The following is a 22,726-nucleotide window of genomic DNA, read 5'->3' on the forward strand; positions in this document are numbered from 1 at the left end:
TTAAGCCAGGTTCAAATGGCCGTACTAAAATAAGGGCCAGTCACATTATTATATGGGCCCTTTGCAGTTCAATAGCTCATCATAGTGCACAATTCCTCCTACTTTGGAGTTAGAAGTGTCCCCCTTACCTCTTGCGCCACTGTGCCAATACCAAGCACTTTAGCTGTACACTGTGTATATACCATCACATTCTGAAGCTCATTCCAAGTATGTGACTGATCAGATGACTTAAAAGGTCCTTTATCAAGTCAGGACCTGCAGCATCCATGCAGCTTTAGGCTATGTGCACACAATCAGTACTTGATTGCAGCAATTTCTGCATCTCATGGCAGCAAATAAGCTGCAGCAAAACACGTGTTTTGCCACGATTTTGGTGCGTTTTTGTACAGTAATGAATGCTTTCTGGAGCTAAATCAATATATTTGAAAAAAGAAAAGTGGGACATCGCTTTAACCCTTGGATTACCGTCAGACCCAGAGTGAGTATATTGGTTAATTTAAATGATTAAAGAATGTGTCTGTTTTATTTCAAATATAGTGTTTTATTCTCAGTGTGTGTTTATTTAACTCTTTACTTAGTAATGAGGGTGTCTGGCTGACACCTCTTCATTACTAAAGCTAGGGTTAGGTGTCAGCGACACCTAATCCCATTAACCCTCATCCCATTAATCCTAATGCCACACTTGTTTTGTCAGTATATGCGAATCCACCGCATGTAATGACATTTCAAATCAGTCAAAATCTGCAGCGGAGACTAAAGTCTCCGCTACAGAAGTTGACATGCTGTGGGTGATTTTTGGTACGTGCCCATGATCAGGGAATGCTGCTTTTTTGACGCTGCGTATGTATAAAGCGTCAAACCAAAAGCGGCCAGATGTTACAGCATAGTGGATGGGATTTCTAGAAATCCCATGTCCACTATGCATGCATCTAAGACTGCGAATCACACGCGGACACTGAGATGCGAAGCGTCTTTCAGGACTGCAGCATGTCAAATTCACTTGAAGAGTCGCTAGTCTGCGCAACAGAAATTTGACCACTAGAATGTATTGAATGCGGTAAATCCGCATAGTTCAGTGAACACATGCAAATTTACCTGCGTTCAATAGAACGTAGCGTTTCGGACAGAGCAAAAATATGCTGTGTCCAAAGCGCTGCTACATCCGGATTGAGGGCACATAGCCTAAAATTTTTTAAAAAATGGCGCGGGTTCCCGCGTTATTTTCATAACCAGCAGAGGGAAAGCCAACCACTGGGGGCTGATATTACTAGCTGGGGAAGGGGCCATTAGCCAAAAATGTTCCCTGGCTATTAATAACAGCCCACAGCTGTTTGCTTAGCCTTTACTGGCTAGATTACAGGGGGACCCCAAAAAAAAATTGACGTAGGGTCCCCCTATAAAATATAACCAGCAAAAAACAGGCACACAGCTGCGGTCTGATATTAATAGCCAGGGAAGGGGCCATGGATCCTGCCCCCCTTCTGAGGCTAATAATATCAACTCTCAGCAGCCCCAGAACTGGCGCATCCATAAGATACACCAAATCTGGCGCTTGGCCTCAAATCTTTCCATTTGCCCTGGTGTGGTGAAAAGTGGGGTAATAGGGTTGGGGTTCATGTCAGCCTTGCATTGGCAGCTGACATGAAGCCCAGATTAGTAATGGAGGGTGTCTATAAGACGTCCCCATTATTAACCCCATAGTAACGTTTTTTTTAAATAAAGATACGGCCAGAATAAAGACGTTTATTTTAAATAAAATTCCACATGGTTTTAATAATTTATTTAAAAATAAACACAGTATACTCACCTAACGCCCGCATTCCGCTGAAGTCAATGTCACATGTAAAAAAACAGAAAAAAAAAAACAACCATATTCTTCACCTGTCCGCCGTGATGACATAATCCAATGTCCCACGACAATTTGGGTTACTTCTGGTGCAGTCACACCAGCAATCACTGATGTGGCTGCTCTAGAGGATAGAACTGTATACACTGACAGGAGTGTAATAACTCTTGTCAGTGTATAACGCTGAGCTGCCAGGACGGAAGGACGGAGGTCACTGGAGTTCAATCAGCTGATAAGCTCAGGTGACCTCACTTACTGCATCAGTGTTGCATGAGAAAATTCTCAGGCAGCATTGGTGCTGTAAGTGAGGTCACCGGAGCTCTCAGCTGATCATCAGCTGATTGAACTCCAGTGACCTCACTCTCGGCAGCTCAGCGCTATACACTGCAGTGAGCGATCACACTCCCGTCAGTGTATAGAGTGCTGCCGGGTGATCGGATCGCCGTGGGACACTCGTGATGACAGCGGTAGATAGGTATAAAGTGTTTTTTATTTTAACTTTTTTTTTTTTACACTGCACTCAGACAACGGCTGAGGAGACTACTTCTCCTCTCAGCCGCCCCTGCTCCCGCTATTATCAGCAGAAGCGGACATAGAATAATGGGAGGAGTAGTCTACCGCAAGCAATTCTTTGTGTGTTTTTGCCTCATTGACTTGAATACAATCAGTAAAATCCGCAGCAAACCCGCAAATATTTTTATACCTGCATTTTTGCTGCGGATTTGACTGACTCAATTGAAGTCAATGGGTGAAAAACGCTGCAGAAACGCACAAAGAATTGACATGCTGTAGATATAAATGCAATGACAATCCTGACAGGAAAATCCCTGATCATGTGCATAGCACTTCAGGATTTGTCATTGCATTCACTGGCAAAAGGATTCCCAACGTTTTTGGCCCATTTCCAAGCGGGAAAAAAAAACGCACCAAAAAACGCACCGTGTGCACATAGCCTTAGTGATGTGCAAGTCCTGGTAGCTCTGTCTCCTGTCCTGCACAGATCAGACTCATCAGTTTCAGCGTAGAGGAGAGACAACTGAGCCACTGTGCCAGCTTTCTCCTTGATCATAGGAAGTGGTAACAGGTAGTGTTGAGCCACCCTCGTAGTGTTCGGGTTCGGGTTCGGTTCGTCAAACACCGTCATGTTCGCTGATCGGTTCGTCGAACACTTAAAACCAATGGCAGGCAAACGAAAACACACAGAAAACACATAGAAAACACATAGAAAACACATAGAAAACACATAGAAACTACCTTCAAAAGGTGTTCAAAAGCTGACCAACTGCTCAGAAGACACAACTAACACATGGAAAAGTGACAAGTACATAGGAGTGACAAGGAGGAGGAGACACAGATATAGGCATGTCATGCCCTTCTAAAATCAAGAAAGGCTGGAGTAAAAATCTAAAATCAGCCTACCAACACCCAGACGTCGCGACAAGAAAATTAAAAAAAGAAATATCTTTAGGTAGAACGGCGGTTCCATTCAGAACACTTTCCTTACAAGACGTAGTGGTATCCCCGTTGGGAGTCGTGCCAAAAACGGAACCCAATACATTCGGACTAATCCACCATTTGTCATATCCAAGGGGCAGGTCAGTAAACGACAACATTGACGCGGAACCAAGTACAGTAGTATATACTGTACCTCCTTTGACAAGGCAATCAGGCGAGTCAAGAAGTTGGGAAGGGGCACCCTAATGGCCAAAACAGACATTGAGGGGGCGTTCCGGTTACTTACTACCTGTGCCTCCGAATAGTGTCTGCCTATTGGGCGGCTTCTGGGAAGGAGCATACTATATAGATCGCTGTTTGCCCATGGGGTGCTCCATATCCTGCTCACTATTTGAGGCGTTTAGTTGCTTCCTCGAATGGGTCGTCATGGAAGTTTCTAAGGGGGCACATATTATCCATTACCTCGACGACTTCTTATGCCTGGGCCCAAAAGATTCGCCACAGTGTGAATACACACGGTAGTCCACCTGTGAGAAGGAGAGAGCTGGAGGGAGAGCGGACACCACAGAGCCGAGGGCTTAGATGGAGAACGGAAGAAGGAAAGAGGGCGAGGGAGGTAAGGGAGTACGGTAGAAGGCCAACCTGAGCTCCCCCACGTTCCTGCTGGGCGGGGAACAGCCCGGGGAAGAAAAGTCGCTTGCGCATCCCTTTGAGGTTACGGGCGCGAGAGGGCAGAGGGACTACGCTGGAGTGTGAAGCCGACACGGCCAGGCCGTTCCTGCCCGTGCGGCCTCCGTGTCGCCGGGTTTGTGCCAGAGCCGCGGTGGACCCTGACGGCCAGCCCCCCTCTCCCAATACTGGTGCCTGTCCGCTGGTGGGTCGAGACCCCACGCGGTGGAGGCAGGTCTAAGCTCTGTAATTTGAATGAGTACACTTTAAATCCTTTTACAAGGATCTATTGGTGGGCAAGTCTGGTGCCAGCAGCCGTGGTAATTCCAGCTCCAGTAGCTTCCAATAAAGCTGCTGCAGTTAAAAAGCTTTTATAAGGATCAAGCTTGGCGGTACCGCCAGTCCCAGCCCCTTTGGCATGGGGCGCCTCCCCGATGCTCTTGACTGAGTGTCCCGGGGGCCCGAAGAGTTTCCTTTGAAAAAATTAAGTGTCCAAAGCACAGGTGGTGTAGCTTGCTTAACAGCTGGGCTACTCCACTGACTAGCAGACACTGCTACTAGGCCCAAAGTATTGCCTGGGCTAGATGCAGTTAAAAATTGTTATTAGATACAAAGGTGGTGTAGCTTGCTTCAGATGGGCTACTCCACGGACTACGAGACACTGCTACTAGCCCAAAAGGATTTCCTGGGTTAGATGCAGTAAAAAATTAGAATTAGATACACAGGTGGTGTAGCTTGCAACAAAGATAGGCTACTCCAATGACTACCAGACACTGCTACAGGCCCAAAAGGATTGGCTGAGCTAAATTTCACCAAATGCTGTGAAAAACACTTGCACAACACTGGCACAGACCTGCCTGGCAAAAAGTGCTATGAACTGCTGTAACCTAGCCCTCAAAAGGGCTGCAATTAGAACTAGTCCCTACTCCCTAAACCTATCTCTCTATGTAACTGGAAATTCACTCGCAATTCACACAGTTATACTGTATAGCGCCCACAGCAGCAGCGGTCTCGTCTAACACTCAACTGCAGCAGTGAGAAAATTGTGGTGACGGGGAAAATGGCTGAGTCTTATAGGGCAAGGACATGTGACATACACAGCCAATGACATATGCCCTTGCTTGTGTGGAAAAAACACCAAGGTTACTTACCGGTAGCCGGTTTTTCCTGAGCCCATGACAGCACACCTTGAGAGAGGATCCGCCCCACCAAGGACAGGAAACCGTCTGAAATAAAAGGGCGGTACCTCTCCCTCGCTTCAGTTGTTTACAGAGCATTGAGAGGACCTCCCTAAACAGGTTAGGCACATAACCAACACCACAATATACAAATACACACCACCCCACACAGTGCACACCAGGGTGTGAGAAACATAGAAAAAATAAGGGGGGGAAACTACGGGTGCTGTCATGGGCTCAGGAAAAACCGGCTACCGGTAAGTAACCTTGGTGTTTTCCCCTCCCCCATGACAGCACACCTTGAGAGAATTTTGGAGAATTTATGAGCACCCTAGGGAGGGACCACCGCCTGAAGTACCCTTCTCCCAAAGGTGAGATCAGAAGAGGATAGATCCAACCGATAGTGCTTAAAGAAGGTGGATGGTGTAGACCAAGTAGCAGCCCTACATATCTGCTCGATCGAGACGTCTGCTCTCTCTGCCCAGGAGGTTGCAACGGCTCTGGTGGAATGAGCCCTCACATTGTCCGGGGCTGGAACCCCTGTGGACGTATAGGCTAAGCAAATGGCCTCCCTGAGCCACCTAGAGATGGTACCCTTGGACACCCCATGACCTTTCCTACACCCTTGAAAGGCCAGGAACAGAGAACAGTCTTTCCTCCACAGACTAGTCATGTGAATGTACTGTAGCAGGGACCTCCTAACATCTAGGCTATGGAACCTGACTTCCCCTGGGTTCTTGGGATTGCTGCAGAACGAGGGTAGCACAATCTCCTGACTACGGTGAAATCTAGATACCACCTTGGGAAGGTATGCTGGATCTGGCCGCAAGGTGACCCTATCCTCAAAGATTTGTGTGTAAGGAGGATTAACCGAGAGGGCCTGCAGATCCCCCACCCTACGGGCTGATGTTAAGGCCACTAGAAGGATGGTCTTAAGGGTGAGAATTTTTGGAGAAACCTTGTGTAGGGGTTCGAATGGTTCACTAGTAAGAGCGTTCAAGACTAAATTCAGGTCCCAAGGAGGAACACCCATGGACCTAACCGGTCCAGCTCTGGCACAGGACTTGATAAACCTCGAGATCCACCTATTCCCAGCCAGATTACAATTGTAGAGTGCTCCCAAAGCTGAAACTTGAACCTTAAGGGTCCCTGTAGCTAGACCCAGGTCCCGCCCCTTTTGCAGAAATTCCAGGATCCCTCTGATCGGAGGTTTGCTCGATAGCGGAATATCTATAACCTCTAGGAATTTACCCCAAACCCTGCTATAAATCTTAGTTGTAATCGGTTTTCTGCTCCCCAATAAAGTAGAAACTAAGCCTGGTGAAAACCCCTTGCTACTCAATAGCGACCTCTCAAATTCCATGCCGAAAGATGGAATCCCCTGGCCTGGGCATGGAATACTGGTCCCTGCATGAGAAGGTCCGGCCTCTCTGGTAGAATCCAGGGATCTGACACCGACATTAGCCGAAGCAGAGAGAACCAAGGCCTCTTGGGCCAAAAAGGGGCTATCAAAATCACCCTGGCGCCTTCCTCCCGGATCTTCCTCACCACTACTGGAATCATCACTAATGGCGGAAAGGCATAGGCCTTCCTGAACCTCCAAGGAATCTGGAGGGCATCTATGGCATGGGGATTTTCTGCCGGATTTAGGGAGCAAAATCTCTGCACCTTTCTGCTTGCCCTTGTGGCGAACAGGTCTATGTCTGGCTGCCCCCATAATTGGACAATCTGATGGAAGACCTCCGGGTTCAACCCCCACTCCCCCTGTCTTAGGGTATGGCGGCTTAGAAAATCTGCCTTCACGTTTTCTATCCCCTTTATGTGAAGGGCGCTGAGGGATAGGAGGTTTCGCTCTGCTAGACCAAGGATCCTGTCTGCCACCACCATCAGAGGGCGTGACCTTGTCCCTCCTTGGTGATTCACATAGGCTACTGCGGTCCGGTTGTCGGACCTGACCTGGACATGGTGATTTTGGATGTGAGGGAGGAAGCCCCTGAGGGATCTTTCTACTGCCCAAAGCTCCTTTAAGTTTGAGGATGATCCCCTCTCGTGGTAAGCCCAGTGACCCTGTATTGAGAGTTCTGCCAGATGACCCCCCCATCCGGAACTGCTTGCGTCGGTCGTAACTACCCGATCTATCGATCTGGACCATTGAACGCCTGTGGTCAGATTTCCCCTGACTGTCCACCACGAAAGAGAATCTACTACTTCTGGGGAGAGAGAGAGCCTGCCTTCTAAACGCCCGTTGCAGGACCTCTGTGCTGACAGGACCTCCCACTGAAGCCGCCTCATATGCCCCTGGGCCCACATTACTGCTGGGAGACAGGCCGTCATAGAACCCAGGAGGGACATTGCCTCTCTCAGAGACATCTCTGGAGCTTGAATGGCCTTCGAGACTAATGCAATTAACCTGCAGATTTTGTCCTCTGGGAGGAAGCAGGTTTGACGACGAGAGTCTAGGATTAGACCCAGAAAGGTCTGAGTCCTGGAGGGGGTTAGTCTTGATTTTTGGAAATTTACTAACCACCCCAGCTGATGCAACACTTCCGTGACCACTAGGAGCTGACTGGAGCAGTGGGCTTCTGTTTTCCCTATTATCAAGAAGTCGTCTAAATATGGCACGATCACTACATTCTTGATCCGTAGGAAGGCTGTCACTTCTGCTATTAGTTTCGTAAATATTCTCGGGGCAATGGAGAGGCCAAAGGGTAGGGCAGCAAACTGAAAATGCCTCAGCTTCCCCTGAATAAACAGGGCTACTCTCAGATACTTCTGATACTCCGGATGGATTGGGACGTGATAATATGCGTCCTTCAAGTCTATTACAGCCATAAAGCAGTTGCGATGTAAGAGCTTCACTGCCGAGCCTACTGACTCCATTTTGAAAGTCTGGTTTTCTACTACTTGGTTCAGACTCCTGAGGTTGATGATGGTCCTTAAGGACCCGTTTGGTTTTTTTATCATGAATAGTGGGGAATAGAACCCCCTCCCTCTCTGTGTTGCTGGTACTTCGAGAAGGACCTGCTTTCCTACTAACTCTAACACTTCTGTTTCCAGGGCTAATTGTTCTTCCTGGACCTTTCGTAGGGGGGTAACCACAAAGGTCCGCCAGGGGGTCTGGCTGAACTGGATCTTCAGGCCCCCACTGATAATTTTCAGAATCCATGGGTTTGTTGTTATCGCGTCCCAAGCTGGAAAAAAGTGGGAAAGCCTTCCACCCACTTCCAGCCTGGCGTCATTGGGAGGATCTCTTCGAACTCGAGGATGGTCCTCCAAACATGTAGCCCGATTCTTTTTTGGACTTGGCTTCCCATTTCTTTTTGTCTCCCGGAGGACGACCCCGGTTAAATTTTCTCCTCCGAAAACTAAATCTTCTTGGTTCCCCCGAAAATCCCGGGAACCCTTTGGTTTTATCGCCTGCTTTTTCTAACAGGTCCTCTAACTTTTGGCCAAACAGGAGTCTACCGTCACACGGGAGGGAGCACAGTTTCTGTTTCGAAGGTAGGTCGCCTGGGCAACCCTTGAGCCACAAGGCCCGCCTGGCTGCGTTGGATAGTCCCGCTGCCCTAGCTGACAGTCTGACCGAGTCAGCTGAAGAGTCGGCCAGGAAGGCCGATGCTGTTTGAATTAAAGGTAGCTCTGCAAGTATTGCCTGTCTGGAGACCTTTTTATCTTTAAGCTGGTCTTCCAGCTGTTGAAGCCACACCATCAAGGACCTCGCCACACAGGTGCTAGCCACCGCTGGTTTTAGGCCACCTGCTGCCGCCTCCCACGTGTGGCGCAGGAAGGAGTCAGCTCTTTTATCCAGGGCATCTTTAAGGACGCCAGAGTCCTCCAAGGGCAGGGAAGATCTCTTTGATGACCTTGCCACAGTCCCGTCCACCTTGGGGATCTTATCCCAAGGTTCCGCATCCTTCTCTTCGAAGGGGTACCTTCTTTTGGAGAAGGAGGGTAAAGCCCCTGATCTCTCAGGTCTCCTCCACTCCCGGTCAATGAGGCCCTGAATCTTACTGTTCACCGGAAATGAGCGTCTCTTCCGCTCTCCCAAGCCCGCAAACATGATGTCCTCCCGGGATTTAGATGCTCTCTCTTCCTCCAGACCCATGGTTGATCTTACTGCCCTAACCAGTCTGTCTGTATTCTCAATGGGGAAGCAGGGTCTACCGCCCCCCGATGAGGAAGAGGACGATGAATCCCACTGCTCCTCGGACTGGGAGGAATCAGAGACAGAGGAAACCTCTCTACGGGGCCTTTTCTTCCCTCTAAGGAACCCCTTCAGGGACCCCTGAACTTCTGCATGTACTATGGACTTTAAATTTGCAGCAAAATCCTGGGAATTCTCAGCTATGGTTTTGGTCACACAGCCCTGGCAAAGTGGTTTCTGCCACTCTACTGAGAGAGAAGCTTGGCAAAGGGCACACATCCTATGCTTTTGCTTGGCACTACTCTTCTTAGGCTCCTAAAAAAAGGAAGCACATAAGAGACTTCCCGTTACTAATCAGTGACATTCACGAAGCTCACTCACCCTCGGAGGTCACAAACGGGTACCGGATTCGGAGGCTGTCGCGGAACTGATGATTCCATTCTGGAAGGTCCCGAGGCGCTCGAAGCCTTACTCCTGCGGCTGCCACTACGATTACTCGAGCGGCTGTCTGTATACGATGCATCCCTCTGCTTCTGTTGCTGAGGTGGGGGGGTAAGCTGCTGCTCCTGGCTATCTGGATCAGCCATGTCTCAGAAGCGCACCACGCTTCCAGGAAAGCTCCCCCCCCTTAAATATAGGGCCATCCAGCCTCCTCCGGTCTGTGGGTCCTCCCCCTTCGCCAGGCCGGAGCTCCGTTGAAAAAAACCGGCCTGGGACGCTCCGATGGGCGCCGCCATCTTGGATCGGCGCCGCCTCCTGACGTCACCCAGCGCGCCGCTCCCAGCGTGCCCTGCGCCGTGACGTCAGGCGCGTCACACCCGGAAGCGTTCCACACTGCAGGGGGAGGACGGCGCCGCGGTCTCCGGGAGGACAGAGCCTGCCTCACCGCGTGCGCCCCGCTCGGCGCAGAGACCCCAGGGGAAGCTACGGACGGCGCTTCTGGGATACTGAACCCGGTGCACAGGCCAGTGCCCGCTCTTCCACACCGGGACAGCCCCAGGTAAGTCTTCTTTCTTCCAGACAGGTTCCCCATCAAGGACAGGAAACCAACTGAAGCGAGGGAGAGGTACCGCCCTTTTATTTCAGACGGTTTCCTGTCCTTGGTGGGGCGGATCCTCTCTCAAGGTGTGCTGTCATGGGGGAGGGGAAAAAAGAACTTCTCTGCGTGTGTGCGCTGCTGATAGGCTGACAGACTGCACCGCCCCACTGTAAATGCGGGAAAGAAAAAAAAAATGGAGATCGGCATTATTTTTGCAGAGATCCATCCCCTGCCTCTCCCCCCGCCCACTCTACACTGAAACTGTCTATTAACATTGATTAACAGTAGTGATGAGCACTAAAATGCTTGGGTGCTCGAAGCTCGGGTCGAGTACATTGGAATACTCGGGTGCTCGACCCGAGCAACGAGCCCAATGTAAGTCTATGGGAAACTCTAGCATTTTTCTGGCGGTCCCCCCCGGCGGTCTGCAGAAGGTCAAAAATTGCCCAAAATCGATGGGAACAGTGCTCAATTAAATGTCAGGCAGGCAGAATATACAGGCAGGCAGGGTATATAGGAGGGTGCATGAAAAACATAGCAGGGCACTTGGAACGCACTAGTGCCCTCCGATTTTCATGCAGCCTTCTCTTTAAAAAAAGCCGGCTGGCAATTCAGCAGCGGCATACACCGGTACCCGACAATTTAGAACAGAAAGAATAGAGCATCACACATAGATTAGATAGATAAAAACATGTCAGTCACGGCATCACAGACTTGGCCCTCTCCTGGATCTCCTCATACCTAACAGACAGTACATTCAGTGTCTCCCACTCACAGACCACCTCCTCATCTTGCCCCCCATCTGTCGGTGTCCCCCAAGGTTCAGTTCTAGGACCCCTGCTCTTCTCCATCTACACCTTAGGCCTGGGACAGCTCAGAGTCTCATGGCTTTCATTATCACCTCTATGCTGATGACACACAGACCTACCTCTCTGGACCCGATATCACCTCCTTACTAACCAAAATCCCACAATGTCTGTCTGTTATTTCATCCTTCTTCTCTGCTAGATTTCTAAAACTTAACATGAATAAAACTGAATTCATCATCTTTCCGCCATCCCATTTAACCCCCCCAACTGACCTATCTATCAACGTCAATGGCTGCCTACTCTCCCCAGTCCCTCAGGCTCACAGCCTTGGGGTAACCCTGGACTCTGAACTCTCCTTAAAACCACATATCCAAGCCCTTTCCACTTCCTGCCGACTCCAACTCAAAAATATCTCCCGGATCCGCACATTCCTCAACCATGAATCTGCAAAAACACTAGTGCACGCCCTCATCTCCCGCCTTGACTACTGCAACCTCCTGCTCTGTGGCCTCCCTTCCAACACTCTCGCACCCCTCCAATCCATCCTAAACTCTGCTGCCAGACTAATCCACCTGTCCCCCCGCTATTCCCCGGCCTCTCCTCTCTGTCAATCTCTTCACTGGCTCCCCATTGCCCAGAGACTCCAGTTCAAAACCCTAACCATGACATACAAAGCCATTCACAACCTGTCTCCTCCATATATCTCTGACCTAGTCTCCCGCTACATACACGCACGCAACCTCCGATCCTCACAAGATCTCCTTCTCTACTCCCCTCTAATCTCCTCCTCCCACAATCGCATACAAGATTTCTCCCGTGCTTCCCCCCTACTTTGGAACTCTCTACCCCAACGCATCAGACTCTCGTCGACCGTGGAAACCTTAAAAAAAAAAGCCTGAAAACCCACCTCTTCCGACAAGCCTACAACCTGCAGTAACCACCACTCCACCAATACCACTGCACGACCAGCTCTGCCCTCACCTACTGTACCCTCACCCATCCCTTGTAGACTGTGAGCCCCCACAAGCAGGGTCCTCACTCCTCCTGTACCAGTTGCCGTCACATTGTGTTCAAGATTATTGCAATTGTTCTTATATGTATACCCCTTTTTCACATGTAAAGTGCCATGGAATAAATGGCGCTATAATAATAAATAATATATAATAAGTACAGTGACAGTGTTGGTTACTGTACTTGTCATTTAGTGTTAAAATAAAGGATTTATTAAAAAAAAAATTCTTGTGTTTTCATGCACCCGTCGCTTTAAAAAAGCCGGCCGGCAATTCATCATCGGTACCCGACAAATTAGAACAGAAAGAATAGAGCATCACACATAGATTATATAGATATTATATATGTGACTGACATGTTTCTAAGTACAGTGACAGTGTTGGTTACTGTATTTGTCATTTAGTGTTAAAATAATGGATTTATTTAAAAAAAAAATTGGCGTGGGGTTCCCCGTAATTTTAGTCTCTAGAGGAGGTTAAGCAGACGGCTGGGGCAGATGTTTGAAGCCTGGGAAGGGGGTAATACCCACGGAGCTTCCCAGGCTACTAATATCAGCCCCCAGCTGAATACCTAGCCTTTACTAGCTATTAAAATGGGGGACCCAAAAAAAAAAAATGACGTGGGGTCCCCCCTATTTTAATAGCTAGCAAAGGCTAGGCAGACAGCTGGGGGCTGATATTAATAGCCCAGGAAGGGTGCCATGAATATTGGCCCCCTCCCAGGCTAGAAACACCAGCGGTCAGCCGCCCCAGAAATGGCGCATCCAGAGGATGTGCCAATTCTGGCACTTAGCCTCGCTCTTCCCACTGCCCTGTAGCGGTGGCAGTGGGGTAATAGGGTGAAGCTCCTCAGTGTCTGACTGTGATGGCATCCAGATGAGCCGAGTTCATGTCCAATGAACTCAGCTCACCTCATGCACGTCACAGACACTGCTACTAGGCCCAAAGTATTGCCTGGGCTAGATGCAGTTAAAAATTGTTATTAGATACAAAGGCAGTGTAGCTTCCTTCAGATGGGCTACTTCGCTGACTACGAGACACTGCTATTAGGCCCAAAAAGATTTCCTGGGTTAGATGCAGTAAAAAATTGTTATTAGATACACAGGTGGTGTAGCTTGCTTCAGATGGGCTACGCCACTGACTACCAGACACTGCTACAGGCCCAAAAGGATTGGCTGAGCTACATTTCGCCAAATGCTGTGAAACACTTGCACAGCACTGGCACAGACCTGCCTGGCAAAAAGTGCTATGAACTGCTGTAACCTAGCCCTCAAAAGGGCTGCAATTAGAACACCCAAAATAAAGTCCTTTAATTTAAATAAAGGCACATTCCTTTAATGTTCTAAATTAAACCCTACTTACCGTATTGTCCATTCCAGCTGAAGCCAACGATCTCCTGCAATAAAAATATAATAATAAACCAACCTCATCCTTACCTTTCCATGGTTCCCAGGACAGCTTCAGCTCTGCTACATTGACATGACAGGCTGGAGAGCAGCAGAACGCTGCCATCCAGCTTGCCATGCTGCAGACACTGAGAAGCTCCTCAGTGTCAGACTGTGACGGCATCCAGATGAGCCGAGTTCATGTCCAATGAACTCAGCTCAGGTCATGCATGTCACTGACAGCGTGGGAGAATTCTCCTGCGCATGCGGTGCCGGCAAATGACGTCACTGCTTGAGCAGGAGAATTCTCCCACGCTGGGATGGCATTGAGATGACAGGCTGGATCGCAGCAGAGCGCTACCATCCAGCTTGTCATCCTTCAGAGACACTGCAGAGCGCAAACATGGAAGGGGCAGTAATAGCCGATAAATCAGCAAGCGCTCTGCAGTGTGTCTGAAGGATGACAAGCTGGATGGTAGCGCTCTGCTGCGATCCAGCCTGTCATCTCAATGCCATCCCAGCGTGGGAGAATTCTCCCACGCTGTCAGTGACGTGCATGAGGTGAGCTGAGCTCATCTGGATGCAGTCACAGCCAGACACTGAGGAGTTTCTCAGTGTCTGCGGCATGGGGCAAGCTGGATGGCAGCGTTCTGCTGCGCTCCAGCCTGTCATGTCAATGTCGCAGAGCTGAAGCTGTCCTGGGAACCATGGAAAGGTAGGGATGAGGTTGGTTTATTTTATTTTTTATTGCAGGAGATCGTTGGCTTCAGCTGGAATGGGCGATACAGTAAGTAGGGTTTAATTTAGAACATTAAAGGAATGTGTCTTTATTTCAATTAAAGGACTTTATTCTGGGTGTTTGTGTGTTTTTTTAACTTTGACTATGGGGTTAGTAATGAGGGTTTCTTATAGACGCCTCTCCATTACTAACCTGGGCTTGATTTCAGCTGGCATTATAAGCTGACATCAACCCCAACCCTATTACCCCACTGCCACCGCTACAGGGCAGTGGGAAGAGCGAGGCTAAGTGCCAGAATTGGCACATCCTATCGACGGCTGGTGTTTCTAGCCTGGGAGGGGGCCAATATTCATGGCAACCTTCCAGGCCTATTAATATCAGCCCCCAGCTGTCTGCCTAGCCTTTGCTAGCTATTAAAATAGGGGGGACCCCACGTCATTTTTTTTTTTTGGGGTCCCCCATTTTAATAGCTAGTAAAGGCTAGGTATTCAGCTGGGGGCTGATATTAGTAGCCTGGGAAGCTCCGTGGGTATTACCCCCTTCCCAGGCTTCACACATCTGCCCCAGCCGTCTGCTTAACCTCCGCTAGAGACTAAAATTACAGGGAACCCCACACCAATTTTTGTTTTAATAAATCCTTTATTTTAACACTAAATGACAAATACAGTAACCAACACTGTCACTCTACTTATTATATATGTGACTAACATGTTTCTATCTATCTAATCTATGCGTGATGCTCTATTCTTTCTGTTCTAAATTGTCGGTACTGGTGTATGCCGCTGCTGAATTGCCGGCTTTTCATGTTTCACTGTGAGCACTGTTCCCATCGATTTGGGCAACCACTATAATGCCACAACCACTATGGCTGTGGCATTACAGTGAGTGACAGACCATCCCTCCATGATTGGTGCTCTAAATAGCGCCAGACATGCAGGACGGGGACCCAAGCTCCCGCCCGAGCATCTCGAAAGTACTCGGCGAGCTCCGAGCATCTCGAGTACTGAGATGCTCGGGCGAGTATCGAGCAGTGGCGAGCATGCTCGCTCATCACTAATTAACAGTATTACTGTGAAAAAATCCAGTTACGCTTTTGGTGCACGAACAGTTATCGAACATAACCTCGAACAGCCAAATTTTTTGCAAAACAGCTAGAATTTGAGATTGGCGAACAGCTCGAGTCGAACACCGCTCATCTCTAGTCACAGGACTATAAAAAGGCACAATTTTTTACCAAGTTTTTTTTTTTCTACAAAAAAGTGCATCTTACAGTCTAAAAATGTAATAACTTATTTGTAACTAGTTTATATAAAAAAAAGAAAGAAAAGGCAGGGTGGAGGGAGTTTGGGGCACTGGGAGGATCAAGAAAGTCAGTGAAGGGGTTAAAGAATTTTTATTTAATTTATTTTCCCGGAAGTCTGTTGTAATGTTCGGAGTTCTGGGGAAAAAGAGAAAAAAAAAACAAAAAAAAAAACAGAGAGAGCGAGAAAGAGAGCCAGAGACAGGGTTCGGGTACTGGTTCAAGCTTGAATACAGTTCTGGTACCCCACCCGAACTTTGGAATAACTGGGGTACCAGAATCCGAACTTCCATGGGTCCGCTCATCCCTAGACAGGAGAATAAGCATCAGGCCTCTGATCTCAACAGCACTTACAGGAGTGAGGAGGTCAGAGGTGAGAACAGCTTTTTTTTCTGTTATTATGACAATTACAGCTATGATTGGTCCTTCATCTTGTGACTGACAATCATAGTGGTCGGTCAGTGGGACGGTGTGTTTGGTACGGCAGCTGAGCTCAGTGCCAATCAGCTGTCAGGGACAGTCGTTCACATGGTCCTGTTTAAAGTCATGATGAAAACGTACATCATGATACAGGAACTAGCACCAGACCGTGACGTACATTTTATTCGTAGGTTATAAAGGGGTTAAAATTAGCTCTCCACTTTTTCAAACTTTATATTAAAAATCAACTTTTCAAACAAAGTGAAATTGTACTTTAGGAAGCGTACTGGTTTTGGAATCAGCCAAAGTATAATAAGGGTATATAAAACCAATTACAAAAGAAAAACGATGAGCAATGTTGTGCAGGAAAGGCAAATAACAATAAAAACATAACAGACCGCCAAAGAATTATTTTTCTCTTCCTTTTTTTATGTGATGGCTGTTCTCTACCTGCTTATACAATTTATAGCTACATCATAGGCTTCTAAAGTGGGTGCTGAACAGGGATAATGCACATGTAAAAAACCTGCTAACCATCTCCTGCTGTTGCAATAAACATAACATCTTTGTTTTACATGCGCAGCTTATTCTAGACTTGCTGGGGCCATGCACAGAGACAGTCCACTGAGAGCCAACCTAATAACTGTACCAAGGCAACAAAAGAAAATCACAAAATGGTATAGGCTGTTCATTATAGCAAGTGATAAATCAGAGTTATTGCCGGGCTGCAGCGCTTACCACCAGCCGGCCAGAGATGATGTTGTTTACTATTGCTATTAACAAGCCACATTAACCTTAATATATGGACCTGCTGTATGCCAGCAATCTGATCTAGCAAAAGGCAACTGTTTCAACTAATTGCACTGCCAACAATGACTAAAAAAATAGAAAATGTTATAGAATAAAGTCCAAATCTGGAAGAGACTGACACAATTATCAATATTAGCAAGTTTAGATTAAATACATAAATTATATCCTCCAGTTTGCTTCGTTTTGTGACTTTAGCAGCTTATATGCTCAGTGGGCGAAAACTGTATCAATTTGTTTAAAAAAAAAAAAAACAATTGCTTTTGCTGCGCGTGGCATACTACCAATGCGTTACAAGCACCCTTAGGATGGGGCTATTGACCAACTTTAAAAGGTCACATGACTAAACACCTGTCAAATTTGCTTACAAAAGTGCAAGAACATGACCATGTCTGTATAGCGCTGTAAAATACATAACATGCTTAACCCCTTTACACCCGAAAGTGGTTTGCACGTTAAAGAAGTTGGCCACAACAGTTTATTATGCCCCCAATGTATCCCCCCGGGGCCCATAAGTGTCTTTGCAATTACCTTCTGTTGCAGTTTCTGCCTGTGAGCGGCGTTATCGGTGGCCGCTCACAGGCATCATGTGACCCCCCCACTGATATCACGTCAAGTGAGGCGTGGCATCAGTGATGCGGTCCCCGCGGTGGATGGTGGGCTGTGGGCGGGGTTACCACACGCGTCACACCTAGCATCCACCGCGCGCTTTCCCGATGAATGAGGAGAGGGAAAGGGTGCGGTGGATGCCGGGTGTGACGTGAGGGGTAACTCCGCCCACAACCCAGCATCCACCGGTGGAACGCAGAAGACAGAGACCCCCGGCTGCATCTGGAATCATGACGTAACATCAGCGGATGTCAGAGCCGGCTGCAGCCGGGGGTCACGTGATGCCTGTGAGCGGCCACCGATAGCGCCACTCACAGGCAGTAACTGCAACAGAAGGTAATGACAAAGACACTTATGGGCCTCGGGGGGATACATTGTTGGGGGAATAATAAGTAGTGGACAACCCCTTTAATGACCAGGCCAATTTTTACAATTCTGACCAGTGTCACTTTATGAGGTAATAACTCTGGAACTCTTCAATGGATCCCCCTAATTCTAAGAATGTTTTCTCGCGACATATTGTACTTCATGATAATGGTAACATTTCTTCGATATGACCTGCGTTTATTTGTGAAAAAATCTGAAATTTGGTGAACATTTTTCAATTTTCAAAATTTGACTTTTCATGCCCTTAAAATCAGAGAGATATGTCACACAAAATAGTTAATAAATAACATTTCCCACATGTCTACTTTACATCAGCACAATTTTGGAACCAAATTTTTTTTTTTGTTAGGAAGTTAAAAGGATTAAAAGTTTGACCAGCGATTTCTCACTTTTCCAACAAATTTACAAAACCATTTTTTTTTTTTAGGAGCCACATCACATTTGAAGTGACTTTCAGGGGCCTTTATGACCAAAAATACTCAAAAGTGACACCATTCTAGAACCTGCACCCCTCAAAGTGCTCAAAACCACATTCAACAAGTTTATTAACCTTTCAGGTTGTTCACAGGAATTTTGGGAATATGGAAGAAAAAAATGAACATGTTATTTTAGACCAAAATGTTTTTATTTTCGCAACGGTAACAGGAAAAGATGGACCCCAAAATTTGTTATGCAATTTCTCCTGAGCACGCAGATACCACATATGTGGGGGAAAACCACTGTTTGGGCACACGGCAGGGTTCGGAAGGGAAGGAGCGCCATTTGACTTTTTGAATGTAAAATTTGCTTGAATAATTAGCGGACGCCATGTCACGTTTGAAGAGCCCCTGACGTGCCTAAACAGTGGAAACCCCCCACAACTGACCCCATTTTGAAAACTAGACCCCTCAAGGAACTCCTCTAGATGTGTGGTGAGCACCCTGAACCCTCAGGTGCTTCACAGAAGTTTATAACGTCGAGCCGTGAAAATAAAGAAATCAAACTTTCCACAAAAATTACCTTTTCGACTCAAAGTTTTTATTTTCACAAGGGTAAGAGGAGAAAATGGATGCCAAAAACTGTTGTGCAATTTCTCCCGAGTACGCCGATACCCGATATGTGGGGAAAATACACTGTTTGGGCGCACGGCAGGGTTCAAAAGGGAAGGAGCACTGTGTGACTTTTTGAATGCAAAATTGTCTGGAATCGAGAGCAGAGACTCTATTTTGTAAACTAGACTCCTCAAGCATTTTATGAAAGGCTATAGTGAACATTTTGAACCCAGAGGTACGAGACAGAATTTGATAACATTGAATAAGTTGTCATTAGTCTTGAGCGCAAGTGCTCGCTACTTGAGTTTGCATCGGGTACTCGGGTATGCACCAAGTATCGCGGGTGTTCAAGTGACATGCTCGAGTCCCCGTTCACATGTTTCACGGTTGTTGAATACCCCAAAAAAAACATGCAGGGATCGCTCGGGCATGGCAGGCAATCCCTGCAAGGTTTTTTTGGATGTATAACAGCCGCAAAACATATGGGGCGGAGACTCGAGCATGTCACTCGAGCACCCGCGATACTCTGTGCATACCCGAGCACCCGATGCAAATTTAAGTAGCGAGCACTTGTGCTCAACACTAGTCTCCATATAGTCATCATTTTTTTTTTCTTTACTTTTGAAAAAATCCCAAACCCTAGCACACTCCAACCCTAGCACAAACCTAACCCTAACACAACCTAACCCTTGGAGTTTATTTTTTACGCTGTTCTTCGTGTGGTATAAGTGATGAGATTACTTTATTCTTCGGGTCGGGGCAATTAGAGCGATACCAGATTCATATCGGGTTTTTATGTTTGGCAGCGTCACACACTAAAAGACTTTTTTTTTTTTTTGCAAAGACTAGTTTTAGCAATCATTTTTCCATATCTTGGCCGACAGAGTCATGTGACGGCTTGTTTTTTGCGGGACGAGTTGACGTTTTTATTGGTACCATTTTCGGACAAATTACATTTCTTGATCGCTTTCTATTCCGATTTTTGGGAGGCATAAAAAAAAAAAACAACAATTCAGGACTTGTTTTTTTGTTTTTTTTATGTTGTTCCACGTGTGCTAAAATTGATAAGGCAGAATTATTCTTCGGGTCAGTACGTTTACAGCAATACTACATTTAGATCGTTTTTTATGTTTTGGCGCTTTTACATAATAAAAACAATTTTATAGAAAAAATATATTTTTTTCTATCGCCTTCTGAGAGCTTTAACTTTTTTATTTTTTGGCTGATGGAGCTGTATCGCGGCTTGTTTCTTGAGGGACAAGATGACATTTTCAGGGGTATCATTTTTATTTACATTTGTCTTTTTGATCGCGTTTTATTCCATTTTTTGTTTGGCGGTATGGTGATAAAGAACTGTTTTTTTATTTATTTATTTTTTTTACTGAGTTCTCTAAAGGGGTTAACTAGTGGGACAGTTTTATAGGTCAGGTCATTCCGGACGCGGCAATACCAAATATGTGTACTTTTATTGTTTTTTTTTTTCATAATAATATTTAATTTATGAGTACAGTATATTTTTATTTTTTCAGTTTTTTTTATATTTTTACAATTTTTTTCTTTTTCACTTTGACACTTTTTTTTACTTTTACACTTTGTCCCATTATGGGACTTTCATTTTTTGCAGGCTGATCACTTGCATAGCTGATCACATGCACTGTGCATGATCAAAGTAACTTCCTCATGCCTGGTGACCCGGACATCGGGTCACCATGACAAAGACCGGGACTCAGCAGACACAGCGCAGGACCCCGGAAACAAGGCAAGAGGCACACGCTTACCTCCCCTTGCTCCCGGAATGCTGCGATCGACTTCGATCGCAGCATTTCTGGGGTTAATGTGCCGGGAGTGGTGCAGGACCGCTCCAGGCACAAAGCGGCCCTGGCATAAAGCACCGGGTGTCAGCTGCGAGAATCAGCTGACACCTGGTGGCGATTGCCCCACACAGCTTCTGTGCAGGCGCGATCACATTGTGCGTAATAGTACGCACCTGGTCCAATAGCCCCAGGTCACTACGACGTACTATTACTGACAATGTCAGAAAGGGGTTAAAAGGGTGGTCTGAAACTAACATTTATTTTAATCCTAAATGCCTGTCTATTTAATGTAATAATCTAATCTCTTTTCTAATATACTTTACTTAAAAATCCCCCATCATTCTCTCACTATGCTATCTGCTTTATTTTTTATTTTTTTTAACTTACTTCCTGTTTGATGACGCTTCAATTGAGAACTCCCAATGCATGCTGGGATATTCAAGCAAGTCGTCATCAGGGGGCAGAGGCTGAGGTCACTGCCGCAGTCTCTGCTTCTACCCTGAAACAAAGTCTCATCAGTGACGTTCGTTTCAGGGGCTGAGCTAGTCCCTGCTCTACCGAGTATGCATCGGTTGACATCTGGTAGGATCTAGTTACTGTGCACTAATCTTCTCAATGCGCCGGCTCTGATGCGAAGTAACAAGCCAGTAAGAGAGCGCACTGTCAGTGCGCATTACAAAAAAGATTACCCGGCATGGAGGAAAAGCAGAGACTAACCCCACCCTCGCATGCGAAGTCACTTTCTGGGGCGGGTCTCTGTTCACCGGGTTTTCTATTTACAATGCACACTGACATTGCGCTCTCTTGCCATCACGTCACTTTTTTATGACCAAACAGGACCATTAAAATACATTTCATTTAAAATTTGTTTCCCATTATTTTTACACAAACCTGTTTAGGGTCTGTCCAAAAACTCATGGACAGTTCGTAAAAATAGAACACTTTTTTCTTCTGTCCATAAAAAAAAATATTTGATGCATCCGTAATTTTTTCGAAGTTAAGCTTACAGATTATTAAGATTGAAATTCTCATCATTTTATAGTTCACACTGTATAGCAACTCATGTCTTCATATAAGAATTATGGGCTGTGGACATATCACCAATAATCATAATGATTTATTATGGTTTTTCAATGTGTCTGTAAAAAAATAGCCAGTTAAGTTGGCAACGCTGCTGCTGTTCTGTCCCTTCCACTTGCATTTTTACCTAATATATCGGTGTACATGGAGGAATACAGACAAGCATTGCAGGCTATGTGCCATGATGTGGTGCAATATGTTCTGGAAGCAATGTTGACTGGCACTGTTCCGGTAGTAAAAGAAAAATGAAGCCTAGACCATGGACAACACTAAAAAATTGTAGTTTGATCTAAAACATCTGTTGCAGTTACCACACTGAAGATATTTTTCATGTGAGGCTAAGGGAATAATAGACGCAAGTATGAACAATAAATAATGAGAGCGGACAGACTAACTATGTCATTTAAACCCATATTTGCTGTTCTGATAAAAACGGATCAGGTTAATGTCAATACCATGATCACACACAAAGGCTAATTCCAGCAAGTCACTTACCATATGCTTTATTGTTTCATACATCTTCAACAGGAACTCATGTAATTCAGTTAAACGTAGGCAGACATCTTGCTGGATTTCCATCGAGGTTGCACTCCCCCACTCCACAACTTTATTTAGCCAGGGCTCAAAATGTATCTCAGGGCCTGGTAAGCTGGTCATTGCCACATGGGTGACACAGAGCCACAGTAGCAAGAATCTATAAACTCATGTCAAAGTGTGATGCCTGAAAGGGAGGAAATCATCCAATATTACACAAATCACATTTTAAATTATGCACTTAGAATTATGCAGATTCCACAGCACAGTTTTTACATTTTTCTTTTTAACTGTTTGTTTACCGAATCATAAGTGATGCTTCTGCCCTTCGGCAGCTTCTAGGCATTTCCTGCACAGAGGGGGCTTGGAGAGATGGAGAGAAGATGTTACATTTTGAGCAAAAAGTGCTAAGTGGCATTTTTTTTTTTTTTACAATAGGTCTACTTTCGGAAAAACTATTGGGCACGTCA

General features: G+C 46.4%; 1 protein-coding gene across 2 annotated transcripts in view; it reads right to left on the minus strand.

Annotated features, from left to right (window-relative positions):
* FANCC (FA complementation group C) overlaps window positions 1-22,726 on the minus strand; it is a 269,767-nt gene that overhangs the window by 224,349 nt on the left and 22,692 nt on the right. For both annotated transcript variants that reach the window (XM_073670977.1, XM_073670976.1), the window contains exon 2: window positions 22,218-22,443. In XM_073670977.1, the coding sequence (XP_073527078.1) occupies window positions 22,218-22,379 (162 nt within the window). In that variant the 5' untranslated portion in view covers window positions 22,380-22,443. The remainder of the gene's footprint in view (window positions 1-22,217; window positions 22,444-22,726) is intronic.

Source organism: Phyllobates terribilis, unplaced genomic scaffold, assembly GCF_046119375.1.
Source record: "Phyllobates terribilis strain yellow unplaced genomic scaffold, ASM4611937v1 Scaffold_1__5_contigs__length_1240528914, whole genome shotgun sequence".
In the NCBI taxonomy this organism is placed as follows: domain Eukaryota; kingdom Metazoa; phylum Chordata; class Amphibia; order Anura; family Dendrobatidae; genus Phyllobates; species Phyllobates terribilis.